Here is a 22,958-nt window from a genome sequence, read left to right on the forward strand (position 1 = left end):
TGGATGATGATATTGGCTGTGTGTAAGGATGAAGGTGATCAGAGAGGTGAAAAAATGAGGATAGATGGGGTTCGAAGAGGAGGATCCGGATAGTCGTAGGATAAGGGGTTAAGATGAAGATGGGCTGTTGGAGGTGATCACGGGTGAAATGGAAGTGTAGTTGGGATGGTTACGGGTGAGGGGCCGAGGAATTTTCCCTCTCTTCTGTGAGGTATGCACCCATTAAATTGGCAGAAGGAGGTAAGTGTCGGCAACTTTCATTGGAGCTCGTCTGTCGGCAGCTTTGATTGGAGGATTGTGGGAATTGGTGGAAGAATTTGGTAGGCAGACAGATAATTGGAGGGTTGGTGAAGTGGGAAACATTAGTGGAAGTTTGTTAAATAGGAATCATTAGTGGAAGATCGTGGGAATCATTACTGGGGCCCTAAACAAGGGGGCGACCAAGGCGAGAGGGGAGAGTGATAAGGACGAGCGGTAGATGAGGGGAGCGTCTTCAGACCTCTTTAAAACACAGCCAACCATTTTGAAACCTATAATATACTGTTAGGGCGAACGCTCAATCAAGACCGAACGTTCACTAAGAATAAACATCATGACCGAACGTTCACTAAGAATAAACATGACCGAACGTTCACTAACACATAATATGACCGAACGTTTCAGATTGAATCCTAAGACTCTAATCAAGATCGAACGCTAACATCTACTAACAGACATCAGGTTGATAATTATTAAAGAACGAACGGTAAACCTGCGAGGCTGAACTGTCGAACGCTTGAGTTTGAGAATTGCCGAACGTCAATGAGACGGAACGGCCGAACAGTTGAGGACGAGCGGCCGAATGTCTGTGGTATTGTTCAATAAAGACCGAACGGTTGCATGTAGGTGGAAGAAGCCGAACGTCAAAAAGATATGGAGAACAGCAGCGCACGGTAGAGGACGAACGAATGAGCATAGGGAAGGAGCCGAACGTCGAAAGGATATGGAGATGAGAAGCTCATGGTAGAGGACGAACGGTCAGCGAAATTGATCACAAACGTATGGTCGCGCATCGTGAGGAGCTGAACGACGCACGGGAGAAAACGAACGGTCGTAAAGCTACAGTACAAGGCCGAACGCTTTTTTTCTTTTTTTTATTTTTTCTATTATTTTTTTATTTTTTATTTTACACGATGAAAATAAAATAAATCTATTAGTTAATCCGGACGAGACATAGTCAACGACGCAATTAAAAAAAAACCAAAATTTTAAAAATCTTAATTGGAAAAGATATAGTATATAATTTAGTTAAATAATTAAGTGAATTAAGGAGGTAATTAAATTTGATCCATGAGTGAAGAATAGAATAATTGCATATTTAAAAAGATTTGGTGTGAGAGGAAAGAAAGTAGAACAAAAGAAGAAGGCGTTTAGCAGAGAAAGGATGGCAATGGAGTCAGAGCAAAGCAAAGCAGGAACAGAGATGCTCCTTCTTCCCCATTCTTCATCTCCTCTCCAACCCAACAATGCTGCAAACCCAAAGCCAAAGCCAAAGCGTTTCGTGAAAAATCAAATTCCAGATTCAATCCTCAACGACCCGCTTCTCAACGCCGCCATCTCCGTCCTCCCCTCCAACTACAACTTCGAGATTCACAAGTCCGTTTGGCGCGTGCTCTCCACGGGCGCCAAGCGCGTCGCCCTCCAGTTTCCCGAGGGCCTCCTTATGTACTCTCTTTCCCTCTCTGACATCTTCACCACCTTTGCCGCCGTCACCCATTGCTACATCCTCGGCGACGTAACCTACGGCGCCTGCTGCGTCGACGACTTCTCCGCCGCCGCCCTCGGTGCCGACCTCCTCATCCACTACGGACACAGCTGCCTCGTCCCCATCGACGCCACTACGATCCCCTGCCTCTACGTTTTCGTCGACATCAAAATCGACGTCCCCCACTTCGTCGACACCGTCAGGTTGAACCTTGAATCCCGTCCCCAAACACTCGTTGTCGCTGGGACAATTCAATTCGCCTCAGCGATTCGCGCTGCGAAGCCCCAATTGGAGGAGTTAGGGTTTAGGGTTTTGGTTCCTCAGTCGAAGCCGCTTTCCGCGGGTGAGGTTCTGGGTTGCACGGCGCCCAGGGTCTCGGCGAATTCGCTTGGTTGTGGCGTTGGTGAAAGCGTTTTGGTGTTTGTGGCGGATGGAAGGTTTCATTTGGAGGCGTTCATGATTGCAAATCCGGGGATTAGGGCATTCAGGTATGACCCTTACATGGGGATGTTGTTTCTGGAGGAATACGATCACGTGGGTATGAAGCGGTCGAGGAAAAATGCGATTTTGAAAGCGAGGGAGGCTCGGAGTTGGGGTGTGGTTTTGGGGACTCTTGGGAGACAAGGGAATCCGAGGATTTTGGAGAGGTTGGAGAAGAAGATGAAGGAGAGAGGGTTGGATTACACTGTGGTTTTGATGTCGGAGTTAAGTCCTGGGAGGGTTGCTCTGTTTGAGGATTCTGTGGACGCCTGGATTCAGATTGCGTGTCCGAGGTTGTCCATTGACTGGGGTGAGGCGTTTGTGAAACCGGTGCTTACTTCGTTTGAGGCAGAGGTTGCTCTGGGAGTGATACCTGGGTGGTGGGAGAAGAATGAAGTTCGTGAAGATGGTGTGGGTTGTTGTAAGAGGAGTGGTGCTTGCTGTGAGGGGGATGCAAAGGGAGGGGAAGATTTTGGTGGAGATTATCCAATGGATTACTATGCTCAAGATGGTGGTGAGTGGAATTCATCTTATGTGAAGAAGTCTACTCGTCCTGTCAGGAGAGTTTCAGTCTCCTCTGATGTTGGTGCTGCCATTTCGCAACAGTCTAAGGTTTTCAAAACACAGTTAGGACTGTGAGTTTGTCAAGGTTTCTGCAGTTTTTCTGACACGACAAAGCAAGCAAAACTACGGCAGCATTGACTTTGTTTGATCATATTTTCTTGGAATATCAAAGATACAGCGACAACCACAGTTTAAAACTGTGTTATAACAATTTGCTTCGAAAGGGTAGCGTCAATATGGTCTATTGTTTTCTTTTGTTTTTAGCTTTGTCTTATTTAGGATAAATTTTGTTGGATGAATGTTTGGGGAGGAGAAGAAAACATGCTGCAGTTCTTTGGTCTGGTATGAGACTGAAGAGGATAGAATATGATAAGCGCAGAGTCTTAAATTACCTGGTGGGGAAAGTTGTGATGCTTCATTTTTTGAACGTTTTGGTAGTCAGTGATAAGCGCAGAGTCTTAAATTACCTGGTGGGGAAAGTTGTGATGCTTCATTTTTTGAATGTTTTGGTAGTAAGTGATTTGTGATTGAGAATGTAGGAGTACACGGGGAGGTAAAAGTATGGTTTTTGCTTTAGGTGATTATTTTGTACATAGCAAATCATACTAACAGGGGTTAAGTTGGGGATATCAGATATCAGTCTCTAATGACATATTTTGCAACTTTTTAGGGCATTTTTAGCTCTATCTGCCCTGGATTTTAAGTTTCAATTCATGTTTAGGCCTAAGAGCCTTTGCTTGCACAAGGGTGCCTGTGTTATGGGGTATAATAGACTTGAGTGATTTGAAATGGCATATTAATTTTAGCTTTCTAATTTTACCATTATAAACTCTTGAATTTGATCGATTATAATTAAGGTGAAAGTCGAAAAGGGCTAGCAGGGGTGATAAACTTTTCCCGATCTAAAGCTAATGGATACACTAACTTTCTTAGGACTTAAAAACTCACAAGGGATAAAGTTACAATCTTCAAAACTATGAACTCCCTTACCATTTTTACCATACAACTAATTTATTTTTTCTTGAAATGTCATATTACCCTTTGATATATAAGTTCTTTCTTTTATATTTTCATCCTTTTGATTTTGAGGGTTTTATGCGAAGTATATTTTAAACTTATCACTTCAATATATATGGACAAAATGATGTTACTAATTATTTGCAGAAATTGAAGATGGTCCCGTATATGCCCAACTTTCTGTGCCTGTAAATGTCAATCTGCTCCCATATAGTGAGGTAATTCCTTGCTTGGAGCTCATGTCCTGGCTGAGAATATTAAAAGAAATCTAATAAAAGCATTTGCTGATAAAATTTTTCATTATAAATCCGTAATAATTAATCTCCTCTAACGGCTTAACTCTTAAAACAAACACGGATGCATGGAATAATTCACAGATCTTAAAAGCCACCTTTTAACCAATTAACTGTGTGCTCTCAATCTAACCAAAATGTGGAAGTTTCTTTATCTTCCAGTTTGAAAGATGCAGTTTTTTCCATTAGCAATGATAAATTGGTGGAAATTTGTATTTGTCACCATTGACATATATTTTGCAGTTTTCCACCGAAAGAAGAGGTTCGATTGATGGCATATTGCATGAGCTTCTTCAGAAGGGAGATGCTGCACAAAAGTACATGCAAGGATCTGGAAACATGAAAATTGACAACTGGATCCTTCTTGATAATTTTGTACAAGGAAGGTGCTTTCTTCTGGCTCTCAAACTAGAGCTTTGCAAATCCATTCAAAACGCTCTAAGAAACACATGTCTATGAGACAGCATAAAAAGTGTGGATCATTATATCTTCCTCAAGAGTTCCAAAAGTAAGTTAAAAAGACACTTCCTGACAATATGTTGATCCTTAATGTTAGTTTTAACTGCTGCAATTGTTAATGTATATTTTTGTGAGGAATCTTTTATTTCAGCATCAGCTTTTGTTTGGGAAGTTTAGCTTTATGCTATTACAAATAATGTTTTGTACAAGTTTATTGGTCACACTTTTTCTACAATGATGTTTCTTTTGTTCCCTAATAGTTTACTCTGCTTGCAGATTCGATATTTTCAAGCCAATGCATGAAATGTGGAAAGATTACCTAATGTTGCTTCTTAAATCAACTGGGTACATCTTATGTTTAATTTTTGTTGAGTTGAAAATAATCATTTATGCTGCTTTCCTCTTGAGGCTTTTATGACTATTAACTTGTTTAATATTGCAGGAAGAATCAACTGACTCAATGTCTCCTAGGTGCAGATCTACATGGTGCTTTCATTTTAGGTTTGAGCACATTCTTTTTTACTTTCTATTGAGTTAAAAACACCTACGACAATCTTATAATAAAAAGGAAAACGTTGCATAACTAGACAATCATTGACCGGAAGTACAATTATTATCTATTTTTTTCTCTCTCAAAAGACGAAAATGTTCTAATGTGTAATTCTTTTATGTACGTTGAAAAGTGTTAAAATTGCTGTTACCTCTACTAGAATTGTCAAAGCTTATTTTTGATTCTCGTGGAAAGAGCTAATGATTTTGATTAGTAGATACAAAGCTCATCATCTTACAATCTTCTTGTGAGGTTAAGTGTGTGTGTCAATATATATATATATATATATATATATATATATATATATATATATATATAATAATAATAATAATAATAATTTGTCATCTTTACTCTATGTGAATCTTCAATAATATTTTAAGCATGGAAGTGGAAATTTGTTGATGATTTGATAACAATTCGTTAAAAGGTTACACAGTAGGATCAACAGACCTTACTAAAATTGGGCTATGATATTTTGTTTGAAAGTGGAATTTAAATCTATTTCAACATTATAAAACTGACTTGTAAGATTAGATTTTTGTCTATTTATATATTATAATTTGATCATATTTTTAATTGATGTGAAATCTTTTATATGACCATTTTTTAAATTATGGCAATGAGTTCAATAGTGGAGTAACCTGCCCGGTTGGTTCAGGGTGCAAACCAAGTGTTTGCTTCTCTTGTTCAAGAAACATTCCCTGATCAGTGCTCTTCGTTGCCTTTGAAATCCCCTCTTTCCTGCATAACCCTTTTCACCGTCCATCAGAAGAAAAAAGAGTTGGGCTTCTGATGTGTCAATATGAAAAGATTAATTGTCTTAGCCTCTATCTCCTATATAATCATCTGCATGTTATCACTGACTATACCTAGTCCATCTGTTTTTGCAGTTGTGGAGTGTAAAATAACTTATTTTACAGGAATTCACGGCATCATGATTCGTGAAACTGCAGAAGCTTTTGGGATAATTACTGAAGATGATAAATTTCGAGGTAATAGAGACTGGCGTTGCATTATCAAAGTGGTTATTCCTGTAAGCTTGTATGAAGTTATACGGTTGTTTCTAGATTTTTAGACCGAACAAATTTTCCTAATTCCTAGCCGCCACTTAAAATTGTGGGCGTATCTGAGCAATTATGCCATTCATGCACAAGTTACCACTTTCACTAGGAAAATTAAATAGGTTTTGACTTACTATCACCTGTGCTCTCGTTCTGAGAATTCCTTAATCCTTATTTTAGGTTGATCAGTATCCCTTTCAATATTGTGAATTAGTTTTTACGAACTAGGAACCTTAAACATAACAAATTCTGGGATTTTTTTGGTGAAGTTGAAGTTGTTATTATTCGTTTCAAACTTGTGATGACCAAATTCTTACTATCTATTTGGTATCACGCAGTTGTTCCCAAAAAGGATTCTGTATTTGTATTCCAAGTTGATTGCTGGAAAGTCACTCTGCATGGAGATGAACTTGGTTCAAGAAAGGTCGGATTGTGATATTGGTGATGATCCTTCTACTGTAGGTAACAACATCTTGGCCCTTTTCTATCGGTTTTTGATGAGGTACTTCATCTTTTTGAGTGAACCTTGTTCTGTCATCTTGTGTTTTTCTTGCTATTCTGTGTATTTTATAGTGTTTTTCTTGCTATTCTGTGTATTTTATAATGTTTTTCTTACTTTAAGACAGAATATCCGTAAACCCCTGTGCATTTTGAAAGTCTTGAGCTATGGAATGCTGATTGGATTGTGGCAGTGGAGAAGTTGGAGATTGCTTAAGGGTTAGTTGCTGGAAAGACGGTGAATGACAGTGACTTTGACTTATTAGTGGACACATGCTAGTCTTTCTGTGCTGGTTTGAACTTCTCTCGTCTTAATAAGTCGTTGTAGATTTTGGTCCTGCTAGTTACAAGATTGCCGGTTTTTGTCTGCAATTGAACTCTCCATTTCTTTCTTAATTACAAAGTGGAGAGGAATTCTGAGGAGGAAGAAATATGTTTAGCCGTCACTCAACAAAAATTAATTAAATTATATTGAATTATACGAACTAGAACATTCTTTTGTGAATTTATATTGAATGGATCCAATGCTAAAAGAAACTGAAATTGTAATTTAGTCAAATATTTATTATAACATTGTAGTGTATGGCAGGCATGTTCAAATTCGTTGAGACTGTCTGCTTATAACGAACCTTGTTTTCAGGCTGTCAAGTAAATGTTGCATGCAACTGTAACTATTATTAGTAATAAAAAATCACAACCTTTTCCCTGGCATTGCCCATCTTTACCAAAGATTTTTGACACAATCACTATAGCTTCATAGAATTTTAAAATGCTGTGGTTTATTGCTTAGTTCCCAATACCGTGAATAACCACAGTTCCAAAAATAGGAATAACCACATATACAACCAAAATAATAATAAAAAATGTAATTGTATGATGCACATGTGGTTATCAAACATATTCTTGGAATCTAGTCTAAAGCACCACATTTGAATTTTTATGAGTTATTCCACCGAGAAATCCCATATCCCCAAATAAAATAAAATGAGAAAATAAAAATTATTTCTATCCCATCCACTTTAAACACACTCGACCCATAAAGAATTATTTACATTTTTCAAAGAAAGAATAATTTAAATTCTTACTTCAACTACATCTCCATCTTTGAGTTTTGTGTTGGGCAGTACTAACTGTCCATTAATCAAAACCAGCTTTCCTTCCAAACCAACTCTTTGAGCAGCATCAGTAGCAGTGCTTCCAGCTTTTAACCTCAAAATTTCACCATGAGGCCAACAAATAATTACCACTTCCCCAAGAGAACCGTGAAGATCATAAAACTTTGAGTCGTATTTTGTTTGCTTGACACTTACTTCAGAGCGCAATTGCTCTTCCCAGGAAAGCATTGTTCTCAAAAGCTTCACCTAAAGGATGAATTACATACACAATCACCGAAACATTCATCTACATTCACAAATCTACTGGAATGAATAACAGGGTGAAAATAAAATATCAACTTTTCAAGAAAATAATTGCATTTATATAATTTGATTGGCAATGAAAACAAAGGAAAGCAAACAAGAGAAATCTCCATTTGCACAATCTGTGTAAGAGAGGTAAGATGGTTGCCAAATACCTTGTTATTGATGCCGGCTTCAGCAGAAGCTGATGCAACCAAGTCAAATTTTGAGTGAGATGTTATCCAGTTAACTTGTCTGCCCTCAAACACGGCCGCCACAACAGCCCAATATTCAGATTCTTCAGTAAAATTGATAACTTGGATGAAAGTTGGGAGTAGTCTCCCAAATTGGTCTTGCTGCGAATGATGCAAATAATAATATAAAATTCTTCAGTACAGCAGTCTGCGTTTGCAAACCCACTGTAGTTCTAAGAAAATCAGTAATGAAAGAAATCAACATTACATAAATATATTGTTTTTTCTACATCTTCAATATAAAAAAGTTTTACATTCTCATGTAATCATGTGCAACAACTTCACTAAATCAGTTTACTCACAATGCAAAGTAAATTCTAGATTATGATCAAAATTTTGAAAACAATTATTTTATCCATCACGTGGCATTCGAAACATCAGAGACTAAATATCATATTTATCTTTAACACTAGAAATACGATAAAGAATGACATAAATGATGAAAAATTAAAAAATGTGACCGATTAATATGGATACAGAGAAATAACAAGATATCATCATAACGGTAACTATTATTTATGTTCCGGAATATAATGCTAGTTGTATAATTCATTTGATTTTAATATTTTTCTGCACTACCTGAGGACATAATGTTTCCAAAAAGTATCCGTTTCTTATGTTTTATCGAGCATTTAGTCAACACAGGAGAATGAGCTCTAACACAAATTTGCTGGATTACTGAGCACCTTCAAATATTGACTCCGCAAAAGGCTGCCCAAAATGACTATAGTTTCTCTATAGTAATTTCGACACCACAGATATATTTACAGCTCATGTTGGAGATTATGGACTATAACACGGCCAGTACGCAAATAATGGGTTTTCATATCCAAAACAATTTTGGTGTATATCATTCACTGTGTCAATTGCTGATAAACCAAAATAAGATAAACTGTAGTGTTCATTGATACTCTTAGAAAAACATACTGTTAGGGCCTGGCGAGTGTATGAGAGGAAGAGATACAGGAGGATGAGGATGGGCGAGGACGGACGGCCCAACGTGGACGAACGTTCAGAGCAAGGGGCGAGAACGAGCGAGGACGAGCAGAATGTGGACGAACGTCCTAACATGGACGAGAGGACGAGCGTCCCTACGAGGGGCGAGGACGAGCGGGACGAAAGGACGAGCGTCCCTACGAGGGGCGAGGACGAGCGTCCATAATGAACAGTTGGCCAGCGGATGGATAGGCAGATTATTACTGTAATTAATACAGTAATAAATAGAGTTAATAAGGACAGATTTATTCTTTCCAGATATTTACATTAAATAGGCAATTAAGTTTAATTATAATAATTTGGCAATTATGATTATTCCTTACCTTTTCTGGAAGGAGTAATTAGTATTAATTAGGAGTGGCACCTAGGGTTAGGACATGCTTTTGATTATTGAAATATTGTAAGAGAGGTTATGCTCTCGTGTGGCTGAAGGAGAACCTGCTCCCAGTCATTGGTTTTGTTTGTTATTTCCAGACTTTCATTAATAAAGAGGTTTTATTCCCTTGAGTTCTGTTCCGTTCTGTGTGTGAAGCAAGGTTACGTGGTCAGGTACGTAACAAATTGGTCCGACCTGCCGGATCAAATTAAAGGGAGGAGAGCGTGATGGAGGGGAAAATTACTGCCATGGACGGGAGGATCGAGACCCTAGAAATCTCCATGGGCGGTCTGGAATCAGCGGTCCAGGAGCTCGTAAGGATACTAGGCGAGCGAGGTCGACGGGAGGAGGGACACCCGGATAGTAGCCAGGGGTCAGTGCAGGGAAGAAGGAATGACGAGGAGGAGAGAGCTGGAGGAGGACTAGGAGGGGGACACCGGGAAGACCAACCTTATTGGAGGAAGAAGGTTGAATTGCCCGTGTTCGAAGGCAGCGAACCTATGAACTGGATATACAGGGCGGACAAATTCTTCGAACTCCAAGGGGTGCCCGAGGACGAGAAGTTGCGGCTGGCATACATCAGCATGGAAGGAATGGCGGGACATTGGTTCAGGTTTTGGAGGGAGAAGGCCAGTAACCGGTCCTGGGCCGGGTTAAAGGAGGCATTAGTGGTGCGGTTTGGAGGCCGAAATCAAGGAACGGTCTTTGAGAGACTGGCAGCATGTAGACAGACGGGGCCCGTGGGGGACTACATCCAAGAATTCGAGGTGTTGGTGAGTCAAGCAGAACAAATACCCGAGGCACAGTTATTGGGGTATTTCATGGCCGGTCTACAAGAAGGGATTCGTAACCAACTCAGGTTGCTAGACCCGAAGGATTTTATGGATGTCATGAGACTAGCCAGGGACGTAGAGGCGTTCCAAACAGGGACGAGGGGAAGTGGAGGAATCAGCAACAAAGGGCAGTCGTGGGGGAAGACGAGCGGTTCCGTGGCAAGGGTGGACCCTAGCCGCAACAACCAGAACCGAACGAACGCTGAAGGAGGCCCCAGGAGGGGGAACGAGCGTACGTTCTCTAACGCTCAAGGCAGGAACGTACGGGATTTACCGTACGCGGAGTACGTCAAGCGCAGAGAGGAGGGAAAGTGTTTCCGATGCGATGGACCGTTCGGTCCAGGCCACCGATGCCCAGAAAGAGGGCTTAGGACGCTGATCTTGGCCGAAGAAGAGGAACCAGGAGGGGAAGAAGAGGAGGAGGTCGAATGCGAGCAACTGGAGCTGTCTGCTTTCTCAGCCGGAGGGCTCACCCAGCCCCAAACGATGAAGCTGCACGGCCAGATAGGGACGCAGCAGGTCCTGATTCTAATTGACAGTGGCGCCAGCCACAACTTCATAAGCAGGGAGCTGGTGGAAGACCTAGCCTTACCCGTGGTGGATACACCATCCTACCGGGTGAGTTTGGGGGATGGGCGGAGGAAGGAGATGCGAGGATGTTGTGAGTCAGTAACGGTCCAGGTAGGGGATGTGGTGATTAACGAACGTTTTCATTTGTTCGACTTGGGGGGAGTGGATGTGATACTGGGGGTCGAGTGGTTGGCTAAGCTGGGCGAGGTAGTCATTAACTGGAGGCAGTTAACCATGGCGTACGTCCAAGCAGGAAGCAGGGTGATTATCAAGGGAGACCCAACGCTAACTAGGAGGTTGGTGGAACCGTCAGCCTTGCTTAAAATGACGGAAGTTGAGATATGGTCATTGGTGTGGGAGCTTGGGGAGGCAGAGAAGGAAACGGGACCCAAACAGTACGTTCCGGACAAGGAGACGTTCGGTCCAGAACTGACCCCGGTGCAGACGCTCGACATGCAGCGAATCCTAGAGCGGTACGCGGAAGTGTTTCACGAGCCAGAGGGACTACCCCCTGATAGAGGAATGGTTCATCGAATTCCCTTGAAGGAAGGAACGGACCCGGTAAACGTAAGGCCATACAGATATCCCCATGTAATGAAGGGGGAGATTGAGAAACAGGTGGCGGAAATGCTGGCGGCAGGCGTCATAAGGTCAAGCACCAGCCCATATTCAAGCCCGGTAATTTTGGTGAAAAAGAAGGATGGCAGCTGGCGGTTTTGCGTGGACTACAGGGCCCTCAACCGAGCCACTGTGCCTGACAAATTCCCTATTCCCTTAATAGAGGAGTTGTTGGACGAACTGAGGGGAGCCAAGTACTTTTCGAAGGTGGATTTAAAGTCAGGCTATCATCAAATACGAATGGGAGCCGGTGACATAGAGAAGACTGCCTTCCGGACGCACCAAGGCCACTACGAATTCATGGTAATGCCGTTCGGCCTAACCAACGCGCCAGCCACTTTCCAGAGTGCCATGAACCAACTATTACAGCCTTACCTGAGGAAGTTCGTACTAGTATTTTTTGATGATATACTGGTATATAGCCGCACTTGGGACGAGCATTTGGAACAGGTGGCGACGGTGCTAAGGGAACTGGTGACACATAGCTGGGTCGCCAACCGGAAGAAGTGCGAATTCGGCAGGACTCAAATAGGGTATCTAGGCCATCGGATATCAGAGAAGGGGGTGGAGATGGACGAGGACAAGGTACGGGCAGTATTGGAGTGGGAGAAACCGAAGACAGTAAAGGCCTTGAGGGGTTTTCTAGGGCTGACCGGCTACTACAGAAGATTCGTTAAGGATTATGGGAAGATTGCCCGGCCCTTGACCGACCTCCTCAAGAAAGGGCAGTTTGCATGGACGGAACAAGCAGAGGACGCCATGCTCAAGTTAAAGAAGGCCATCACGACAGCACCAGTACTGATTCTTCCGGATTTTAATCAGCCGTTCCACATTGAGTGTGACGCATCCGGGAGGGGGATAGGAGCGGTACTCATGCAAGGGAAGCAGCCCATAGCCTTCTTTAGCAAGGCGCTGTCGGAGGGAACGTTAGGAAAGTCCATCTATGAGAAGGAACTCATGGCGCTGGTTTTGGCCATACAACATTGGAGGCCGTACCTACTGGGGCAACGGTTTGTGGTTCACACGGATCAGAGGAGTTTGAAGTACCTTTTGGAGCAGCGCATTACCACACAAAATCAGCAGAACTGGCTGGCCAAGCTCCTGGGGTACGACTTTGAGATCGTGTACAAGTCCGGGGTGACCAACAAGGTGGCTGACGCCCTATCACGCAAGGATGAGGACGAGCTGCGGGATGAGAAGGAGTTAAGGGTGGTGGTTCGGCCATATTGGCAAGATTTCAGAGAGATCTTGGAAGAAGTCGAGGCGGATGAGGAGCTACGGAAGGTGATTGAAGATTTAAAGAAGGACCCCAACTCCCACCCCTCGTACACACTGGAGAACGAGCGTTTGCACTATAAAGGGAGGCTCGTGCTGTCCGCTCGTTCGGCCTGGGTGCCCAAGCTAATAGCAGAATTTCATTCCACTCATACGGGAGGCCATTCAGGGGTTTACCGGACGTACCGCAAGGTGGCACAATCACTTTACTGGGTGGGAATGAAGAAAGCAGTGACCGACTTCGTGGCCCACTGTTTAGTTTGTCAGCAGCATAAATATCTAACCTCATCTCCGCAAGGACTGCTACAACCGTTACCCATTCCCAACGCCATCTGGGAGGAGATAAGTATGGATTTTATTGTCAAACTACCCAAGTCAAGAGGATATGATGCTGTCTTAGTGGTGGTGGATCGGCTCAGCAAGTACGGACACTTCATACCCCTAAAACACCCCTATTCCGCTCGTACTATAGCCGAAGTCTTCGTGAAAGAGGTTGTCCGTTTACATGGGGTACCACTCTCGATCGTAAGTGACAGGGATCCACTGTTCTTAAGTAACTTTTGGAAGGAGCTGTTCAAGTTACAAGGCACTCGACTGAAGATGAGCACCGCCTATCATCCGGAGACGGATGGACAGACGGAGGTTCTCAACAGGGTTTTGGAAGGATATCTGAGATGTTTCTGTTCAGAGCAGCCCAAGGGCTGGAGCACCGTGATACCATGGGCGGAGTATTGGTACAACACCAGTTATCAGGAATCAGCCAAATGTACGCCATTCGAAACTGTTTACGGGAGACCGCCACCCTCCCTGCATAGGTTCGTTCCAGGAGAGACCTTAGTGGAGTCTGTCAGTCAGGAATTACAGACAAGAGATGAAGCTCTCCGCCAGCTAAAGTTCCATCTCGCCAGGGCGCAGGAGTTGATGGTAAGGCAGGCAGATAAGGCAAGAAGACCGTCCCAAGTAAGAGTGGGAGATTGGGTCTATCTGAAGATTAGACCTCACCGTCAAACGACGATGACGTCCATGGTGCAGTCTAAATTGGCCGCTCGCTACTTTGGTCCATTCTTGGTCATTCAGCAGGTAGGAGCAGTCGCATTTAAACTGCAATTACCAGAGACCGCCAGGATACATCCCGTGTTCCATGTGTCCCAATTAAAGAAGGCAGTAGGGGACCACCAGGTCGAGACAGAGTTGCCCAAAGATTTGGAGGTGGAAGAACCGTCTCCACGACCGGTTAGAGTGTTGGATAACAGGCAAGTACACCAGGGGGAGGACGCACGGCAGGAAGTCTTGGTCGAATGGGAAGGAGGAGGACCTGACGAGGCTACATGGGAAGATGCCCTTACCATCCACGACCAATATCCTGACTTCAACCTTGGGGACAAGGTTGATCTTCAGGGGGCGGGTAATGTTAGGGCCTGGCGAGTGTATGAGAGGAAGAGATACAGGAGGATGAGGATGGGCGAGGACGGACGGCCCAACGTGGACGAACGTTCAGAGCAAGGGGCGAGAACGAGCGAGGACGAGCAGAATGTGGACGAACGTCCTAACATGGACGAGAGGACGAGCGTCCCTACGAGGGGCGAGGACGAGCGGGACGAAAGGACGAGCGTCCCTACGAGGGGCGAGGACGAGCGTCCATAATGAACAGTTGGCCAGCGGATGGATAGGCAGATTATTACTGTAATTAATACAGTAATAAATAGAGTTAATAAGGACAGATTTATTCTTTCCAGATATTTACATTAAATAGGCAATTAAGTTTAATTATAATAATTTGGCAATTATGATTATTCCTTACCTTTTCTGGAAGGAGTAATTAGTATTAATTAGGAGTGGCACCTAGGGTTAGGACATGCTTTTGATTATTGAAATATTGTAAGAGAGGTTATGCTCTCGTGTGGCTGAAGGAGAACCTGCTCCCAGTCATTGGTTTTGTTTGTTATTTCCAGACTTTCATTAATAAAGAGGTTTTATTCCCTTGAGTTCTGTTCCGTTCTGTGTGTGAAGCAAGGTTACGTGGTCAGGTACGTAACACATACCTTATGATACATTCCATCTTGACATAGTATGTACTTCTCTAGACAGTACACCAATCCCCATGTCCTGGTTCAAACCACCATTCATCAGATACCTGGATAGTTAGCAAGTTGACCCAGGTAATTTAAAACTAAAAATACTATAAAAACGACAAAATTACACAACAGCAGGATCTGGTCATGGAGGGAGCAATACAGCATGTAGTAAGCCAGTCAATAAGCTTAACTGTCACACATAGTGATCCATCTTCTCAGAAGGTGTTACTAGTCAATGCGTCCTTTTGATAAACCATTCATCATGAGCCATCGCTTAATTAAAAATGTTAATTTAAGTATCAAACCTTTTTAAATAGTCGTGCATAGGCTTCCCATCGCTTGACATGGAAAGATCTTCTGTCAGCAACTGCTTCAGAAGCAGCTAGTCCAAAGCTCACAGCAACAAGTAATTCTCTTTCATCATTTTCTACACTGAAGAGATAATGAACACGGGTGACTAACAATATGGATAGCTTTTTATAATTTAACATCCGTTTGAAATGAAAGTTATGCACCTGATGATAACAGCAGCAAGTAAGTGACTTCCTTCTACTCTGAGGACTGGATGTCCAGCCTTGAATGACTTATATTTGCTTAATAAAATATCTGCAGAATTTCCTCCCTCTAAATCTTTGGAGAAATAGGAGGATGCTTCTTTTTCAGGTTCATCCATTTTGTCTATGGACAAAAATGGATTTCCAGTTTCCTTGTAAAGCCAATGTGCGGCAAGTCCATGTTCAGCACACTCATGCATCCTCTATCATGCAACATGATAAATTAAAATATGAAGAACTAAAATACAAACAAGTAACTCTATAGCATATGCGAAATAGTTTAGCACCTGTGTTCTTATTTGTACTTCTAAAGGTGAGCTGTCAGGACCTTGAACAGGTTAATACAATCATGAGCACAATTCTCAGTATTAAAAGAAAAACATCATTTAGTTTAGTTTATGAAAAATTAACATGAAAGCCTAACCTGATAGCCACTAGGCTTTGGATTAATAATGTAGTCATCAAATTCACCATCTATTGGAGTCCAAAGCCTGTATAATAAAAGATAAAATATACACATCAGTTAGAGCCATTTTCAAGGGACAATGGGGTTGATGGATTAAAAAAGATCCATAAGATTTATACTTCTAGCCATTTACTCTTAAGAACAAAGACAATAAGCACACAAGTTCATACCCACCTCACAGATAGTCCAAAATAACTGAAAAGGAAAAAATGATGGAAATGTAGAAGAGATTAATTTAGTTGATGTGTTTTTCATGGTTTTATCTCTAGGAGAATATTTATCCTCCTCTGCTTCTTTGCTCCATTATTACTTCTATTATGGATTTCTTTCCTAGTTAAGCAAAAAATATACATATAAAAAGCCTACCAACATGTTGCATGTAAAGAAGGTCAAAATAACTTTATGTCTATCTTTATACAGTGATTGCATTTAACGACTTATGTATAGGTTGTTAATTAAAATAGTATGATATTCGATCATTTTCTTACCTGTGTACAATGTCAAGAAGACTATAGCAACATTGAACTGCAGAACCATGTAAAGTCCCATTCTTGTCTCCCACAACTACTCTTAATGCACGTGCATCATATACCTTATCAATACTTGTATCCTTTCGTTTCATCTACACAAGACACAGTACAATCATGACTTTTACCATTCAATTAGCTATTACCAAGTGATCTCAACAAAATTTAAGATCACTAGTGCAATCATTCCACACTAGGAAAGAAAAACATTCAACGCTTGTGGCATACTATAAAAGGAATGACGACGAATGTATTAGCATTAAAATAAAATGAATATTGAAACTCTGCATTAGAAACCTCAGCAAATTCATTTCCATACACTTGTATGGCTTCCATTTATTTCATTGTCTATTCATACTTGAGAGAATATTTGAAAAGATGGTCCAAGGAATAAAATTGTTCTTGATACTAGAGATCTTCCCAAACCCATGGGAACCTCATATAACCAACCTACCTCCGACAACCCAAACTTGGGAATCTGGATTCCTAACTTATCCTTATAACAAAAATACTTCTGCACTTACCCTTTTATCCAAGATGTTACTTTATTTGAACAAGGTACACCACTATGTGAGGGGATTTCAATCATCAAATGCTATTCATTCTTATGCACAAGCAAAACTCCTTGTTCGCTTAGGTATAAAGTGTATTTGCTAGCACCCCGTATAATCATCATTGGTGTAGAAAGCAAATGTAAGTGTGGCTCTTGGTATGTTTAGTATAGAAAATGAGATGATTTTGTAAACTATACTCCCTTCTGTTTGGTTGGGTAGAGGTACAAGGAAAGATAAAAATATGAAATAAAAAAAGACATAAATGTCCCTAATAAAAAACTCAAATAGAAAAAATTATAAGTATTTTGGTCTTCTTGTTTGATGACCAACTTTCAATCCTCCATTCTTCCCACATTTGGATGAATCAGGAATTAATATGGACCACCACAGTTTTTTTTTTCCTTCACCGTTAATTAAGCTTCAAATAAAGGAAGAAATAAAGGAAGACTGTATAGAGGGGAATGAGATAGAGTGGTGTATAAGCGATTACATCCTAATAATGAGATAACATACTATAAGGATAACATCCTGACAAACACGGTGAGGAAAATGATTATGAATAAATGTTCAAATAGTTTCTATAAGATGTTTGTTTTTGGATCGGCTGCTCTATTTTGTTGAGGGGTGTGAGAATAAGAAATTTGATGTCATGAACTATTGGAATTGGTGAGACAAATTCTCACCCACAAAAAACATGTACAAATATACCAAATTGTGTTTTTGATTTCATTAAAACAGTTTTGAAATAACACTTTTGATTGATTCTGCATTAACTAAATAAGTACATCAAGAATAATCATTAATAAAGATAACAAAATATTTAAAACGGGAAGGATTCCAAATATCAAAGTGAACTAAAGAAAAAGGAGATGAAACATTTTTATTAAGATTATCAAGAAAAGACTGTAAATGTGTTTTTCTAACTGAAATGATTCACAACTCAGACTAGACAAAATTTCCTCTAATAATAAAGATATGGTATGCTAATAAATAAAAATGTTCTTAATAATACATACATAATCTATATATTCTTGGTTATATAAAACATGCTCCTTGTTTCTACAATTATAACGCTAACCATACATATGATGCCTCAATTCTATACAATTGCACACTGGGTATAGCAAAATTACATATGGACTTGTATTTTTATTTCAAAGGTAAAACATGAATTTGTCAATACCTTGCTGTATAAACTATACAGGCTTTTTAACCGGCTGCATAAGGTGATTTCCATTCCCGGAACATAACTGCAAATACAGACAGAATCCTTTAAGGACTATAAAATCATTTATACCATGAAACAGTAGTCACCAATAGATAGTGCTTCATAAAACACAAAAATATGGTTCACCATTCTTTTGCCATGTACGATATTAAAATGTAAAAGTGGTAAATGACAATGGTAAACAAGAACATACGAAGCTGATATAATCATTTCTCGCTCAAGTGCTTCCTCACAAATTACCAATGATGCCAAAGCTAACCCAGCATCTTGTACAACCTTTGGTTTTGTGCATGTCCCAAGATTACTCCCAATACTGTTGAGATAGTTAGCCCTTTTTCTCCTATCCAACAATATATCAAATGGTACTACAGCTTCCAAAAGATCCTGAAAAGTAAAATTAAAAACAAAGCGATGCAATTAGAATAAAAATAAAGCGATGCAATTCACTTCATATAGCCACCTTATAGTATACTTTGAATAAAATATATTTGATAATAAGGACCAAAAGAAAGCTTTACAGGCTTCTTTTAACTTGAAATATATTTTAATACTTCGACATGATATTTATTTTTAGAAACGTTTATTTTATTTTTCGGTATCTTTCTCTTGCTCTAAACAATTTTACTTTCACTTCTGTTACTTCTTAAATTTACTGATTTCAACTCTTTCAAATTTGTTTTTAAATCCAAACACAAGTTTGATGTGACCTAAATATGAATTTATTGACTTTTTATGCTATTAATTTTAATTTTCAATACAGAAATAGTATTGGAAAACATTTTCATTAAAAAATATAGTATAGATTAATTATTGATGAAAGGATGTATTAACTTCTTAGTCTCTCCATTCAGAGTTTCTAGTTCTTTTCTGTGAAACCCTCAATATTTAGCAATAATAATTCTGTGTCAAATCAAATAAATTCACAATGTTTAATCCCCTTAAAACCCCACTCCCAACTCTGATTTCATCTCTGCTGTGCATGAAAAGCTGAGCCAAAAATCATTTCTCTGGAAACATTAAAAACGCACCAATCTTTGCATGCACGCACGCCACGTGTCGCGGGAGAAGCTTCCAAAGTAGGGTTTGGTGTGCAGGTGGCAGGATGGGAGACGCTCGTCCGTTTTGACGTGGAAATCCACAAGATCGGAGTTTTGAGAAACTCTCTCTCACTTGCTCGCACACTTCGTCTTCCCCAGAACCTAAAACCTCCATTTTTCTCCAGCTTCTCTCTACGAATCTTCATCTTCTCTCTACCATTACTCACTTCTTTCCACTCCAATCAACTTTCTAAAACCGTAGGAACGTTCACGGGCCAGTAAGCTCCATTTTGATCCGATCATCTTTTGATTCTGTAACCGGTAAGTTTCCCAGCCATACCCTAGTTCTGGAGTTAATATGAACACTGTTCCAGTTGCATGCAAGGATAAAATCTGAGTTTCTGAGTTTTCTTTGGTTAAATTTAGTTAAGGAGAGTAAGAAAGAGCTTGTCGGGTAGAAGGTCATAGTTGGGCAGATTCAAGTTACACTGTTAAACGTTCACTGCTATCCAGGTAAGGGAAGCTTATATGTTTAATTTATACTTGCATGTTGTGTAATCTGGATTGCATGTATGAAAAGTATGAAGTTTGAGTTGTTATGGACGTTTACTGATATCTGGTATGAATTCTGGTTTTGATTGATCTGTCATGAACGAGCACTGCCTGTATGTATTAAATACGTTGTGGACTTTGATTGAAATGCATGTTGACTTGATTTCGTATGAATGGAGTATGGTTATTGTATAGTTGGAATGATTAAAATGATGAGATCTATATGATGATGATATTTAAGGTGAATTAAATCTGGAATGAAAGTTCTAAAGTTTATAAATTTGAAATCTGGAAGAATTTTCTAAGGTTGAGGAATCTGAACCTTTATTCATCCCCTTCGATAAATGACGCTCGTCACTGTACGGTCTTAAACCGTACGGTTTCCCCTTAAAATAACTTAGAATGAGATTCCTTCATTTGGAAAGAATTCTGCTTGTGAACGAGCGTCCCCATTTGAATCTTTGAGAGCGTTCGACCTTATGTCGAGCGTTCGTATTTGAGAGCGTTCGACCTCATGTCGAGCGTTCGCCTTTGAGAGCTTTCGACCTCATGTCGAGCGTTCGCCTTTGAGAGCGTTCGACCTCATGTCGAGCGTTCGCCTATGAGAGCGTTCGACCTCATGTCGAGCGTTCGTCTTTGAGAGCGTTCGACCTCATGTCGAGCGTTCGTCTCTGATAGCGTTCGGTCTTATGTCGAACGTTCGTCTTAGACGGCGCACGGTATTCTACCAAGCGTTCGTCCGAAATAGCGCTCGGCTTTATAACGAGCGTCAGTTCTAAATCGCGCAAGGTCCCATATCAAGCGCTCGTGCTAATTGATTAATTATTTGATAAATAGCGTTCGTCCAAATATTTCAATATTCATTTTCTTACGTTCGTTCAAATACTGGTATCAGTTTATTTTAACTGGTCAAACAGGGAGTCACGTCCGATCATCCAGTACTATGTTTGAACGCTCGTCCTATTTCTTCAAAGGACTGAACGTTCGTTCTTTTGTACTCTTAAAGTTAAATATGAGATTGATTATGAATTATGATAAATTACAGTGCGAACGTTATATCAAGTGATTTTATGATTATGGAATTTGAACGAGCGTTCCAAGGAGGAACGTCTCAGATGTGTTAATTGTTAACTTTGGTAAAGTATGAACATGGATAAGTTAAGCCTCGCAGTCCATCCTGATATTCCGTGATACTTCTCTTCACGTAGAAGGGGGTAGTCATGTGTGGGAATGGCAGGAGACCCTAGTCCTATTGAGTATTTTGGACAGATAGGGTTAACCTCGAGTGGCAGCTGTTTGGTGTATCCCAGTTACTACATCACTCGGGTGCAAGGACGCTTGTAACTACATAGTTCATACAGTCCGGACGGTCGTCTAATATACATATAAATTACTATGTTACATTACGTTAAATTGTATGTTGTGCGTGTGCATCTAAATGTTGATTGTGTATGTTGAACGTATGAATTAAATATCATAAGCTTACCCTTGCATTTCCATTGTGTTGTCTACTGTCCATGTATCTTCCGTCTTGTCAAAATGCAATGATCATCCGTTGTGGGTGTGAGCAGATGGTGGTGCATCTCTTGAAGAAATGCTGGAAGAAGAAAATTTGGAAGATGCAAATCTGGTCGAAGTTGAAGTAAAGGCCGAGCCTTAAAGCGCTCGTAGATGTTAGGCTGTAAATGATTAGCTAGTTTTGGACGTTCGGTTAATCCTTTTGTAAAACCGTTCGTTCCGCTTTATTCCCTGTTACTTTGATACGTTAGTTATTTTGTACTGAAGCCGTTCGGCTTTGAACCATTGAATGCTGTTAATATTAAAGACTGTTATTTTACTGTTAATTGTAATTAATCCTGATTTATGGTAATTACGGTATTTTGGGATGTTACATTAGTGGTATCAGAGCAGTTTTGTTCTCTTAAGGACACTGTAGGGTTATGAGTGCACTGTGTTTTTGCTGTGTGCTTATTTGATGTTTAATGAGTTATTATTGCTTTAACTCTTAGACATAACTAACGTTCGTTTTCCTCTATATCCAGAGAACCAATGGCACCTAGATTGCCTCCCCCTCCTCAACCGAATGAACCTGATACTTCCAACAACTCTAGATTGTTGGAGAACGTCATTGAGAGACTCCAACAACAAAATGCCACCCTCATGGAACAAAACGCCACTCTGATGCAGCAAAACCAAGCTGCTATGCAAGGTTTGGAGGCCTCGCGTGTTAATTCTGAAAACACGCAAAGGCAATTGATGGAGATCTTGGCTGCCACAAGGGGTGCGTCTGGAGCATCCTCTTCAAACGCTGCTCAACCAAATGCTGAATGGAGTTTGGAGAGTTTTCTCCAGCATCACCCGGCTAAATTCAATGGTAAAGGCCTCCCTGATGAGGCGGACCAGTGGCTAAGGGACATGGAGAAGATCTTCAATGCCAAGAGATGTCCGGACGAGAACCGCTTGGCGTACACTGAATACTTGCTGTCTGGAGAAGCGAGCCACTGGTGGGCGAGCGCAAGGGCTATTCTGGCCGACGCTCGACAACCGATCACTTGGGAAGTGTTCAGAAACAAATTTTATGAAGAATACTTCCCTGACAGCGTCCGTTTTGCAAAGGAAGTTGAATTTCTACAGCTCGTCCAAGGCAGTATGACGGTTTCAGAGTACACCAACAAATTCAAACACCTTGTGCGATTCTATACTATGGCCACCAGTGAAGAGTGGCAATGTAGGAAGTTTGAGAACGGCTTAAGGAGTGACTTGAAAGTTATGATTTCAAGCTTGTGCATAAGGACGTTTCCTGCCATGGTTGAGAGGGCCAAGGTGTTGGAAAAGAACATGGCGGAAGCTGAACGACACAAGAAACAGCAAACAGTAAGGGGGCCGATTTCCTCAAGGGGAAGTGTGAATCAGAGAGGATCCCCTTACGCTCGTCCAGCAGTCAACGCGAGTGGATCTCAAGCCTTAGTTCCTGCTGGAC

At 40.8% G+C, this 22,958-nt stretch overlaps 2 protein-coding genes, 1 long non-coding RNA gene and 1 pseudogene across 3 annotated transcripts; 2 read left to right on the plus strand and 2 right to left on the minus strand.

The window, feature by feature from the left end:
* Nucleotides 1-1,371: 1,371 nt before the first annotated feature.
* On the plus strand, nucleotides 1,372-3,689 carry LOC148206060 (uncharacterized). Its single transcript, XM_088104068.1, has one exon. It carries the CDS (start codon nucleotides 1,424-1,426, stop codon nucleotides 2,861-2,863), a length of 1,440 nt encoding a protein of 479 aa, XP_087960194.1. The 5' UTR covers nucleotides 1,372-1,423; the 3' UTR covers nucleotides 2,864-3,689.
* On the plus strand, nucleotides 2,893-7,219 carry LOC148206061 (ribonuclease MRP protein subunit POP4-like; the record flags this gene model as incomplete). Its single annotated transcript, XM_088106334.1, is given in 9 exon segments — nucleotides 2,893-3,013; nucleotides 3,953-4,023; nucleotides 4,342-4,483; nucleotides 4,486-4,606; nucleotides 4,834-4,902; nucleotides 5,000-5,058; nucleotides 5,998-6,099; nucleotides 6,507-6,670; nucleotides 6,791-7,219. Coding segments are annotated over 8 exon segments (783 nt in total), but the record flags the coding sequence as incomplete, so codon positions are not given.
* Nucleotides 7,220-7,651: 432 nt separating this feature from the next.
* Nucleotides 7,652-8,514, minus strand: LOC148206062 (uncharacterized). The gene is made up of 2 exons (XR_015783429.1): nucleotides 8,240-8,514; nucleotides 7,652-8,027 (listed from the first exon to the last, which is right to left on the minus strand). It is a non-coding gene; the product is annotated as an uncharacterized LOC148206062 (long non-coding RNA).
* Nucleotides 8,515-15,027: 6,513 nt separating this feature from the next.
* Nucleotides 15,028-19,601, minus strand: LOC148206063 (uncharacterized; annotated as a pseudogene).
* Nucleotides 19,602-22,958: the final 3,357 nt, after the last annotated feature.

The sequence above is a fragment of the Vigna umbellata genome, chromosome 1 (genome assembly GCF_029865625.1).
Source record: "Vigna umbellata cultivar VRB3 chromosome 1, Vumbellata_1.0, whole genome shotgun sequence".
NCBI lineage: Eukaryota > Viridiplantae > Streptophyta > Magnoliopsida > Fabales > Fabaceae > Vigna > Vigna umbellata.

Bases quoted from the DNA above. Each gene is read 5' to 3' on its own strand.
- LOC148206060 (XM_088104068.1), top strand. From the start codon at position 1,424: ATGGCAATGGAGTCAGAGCAAAGCAAAGCAGGAACAGAGATGCTCCTT.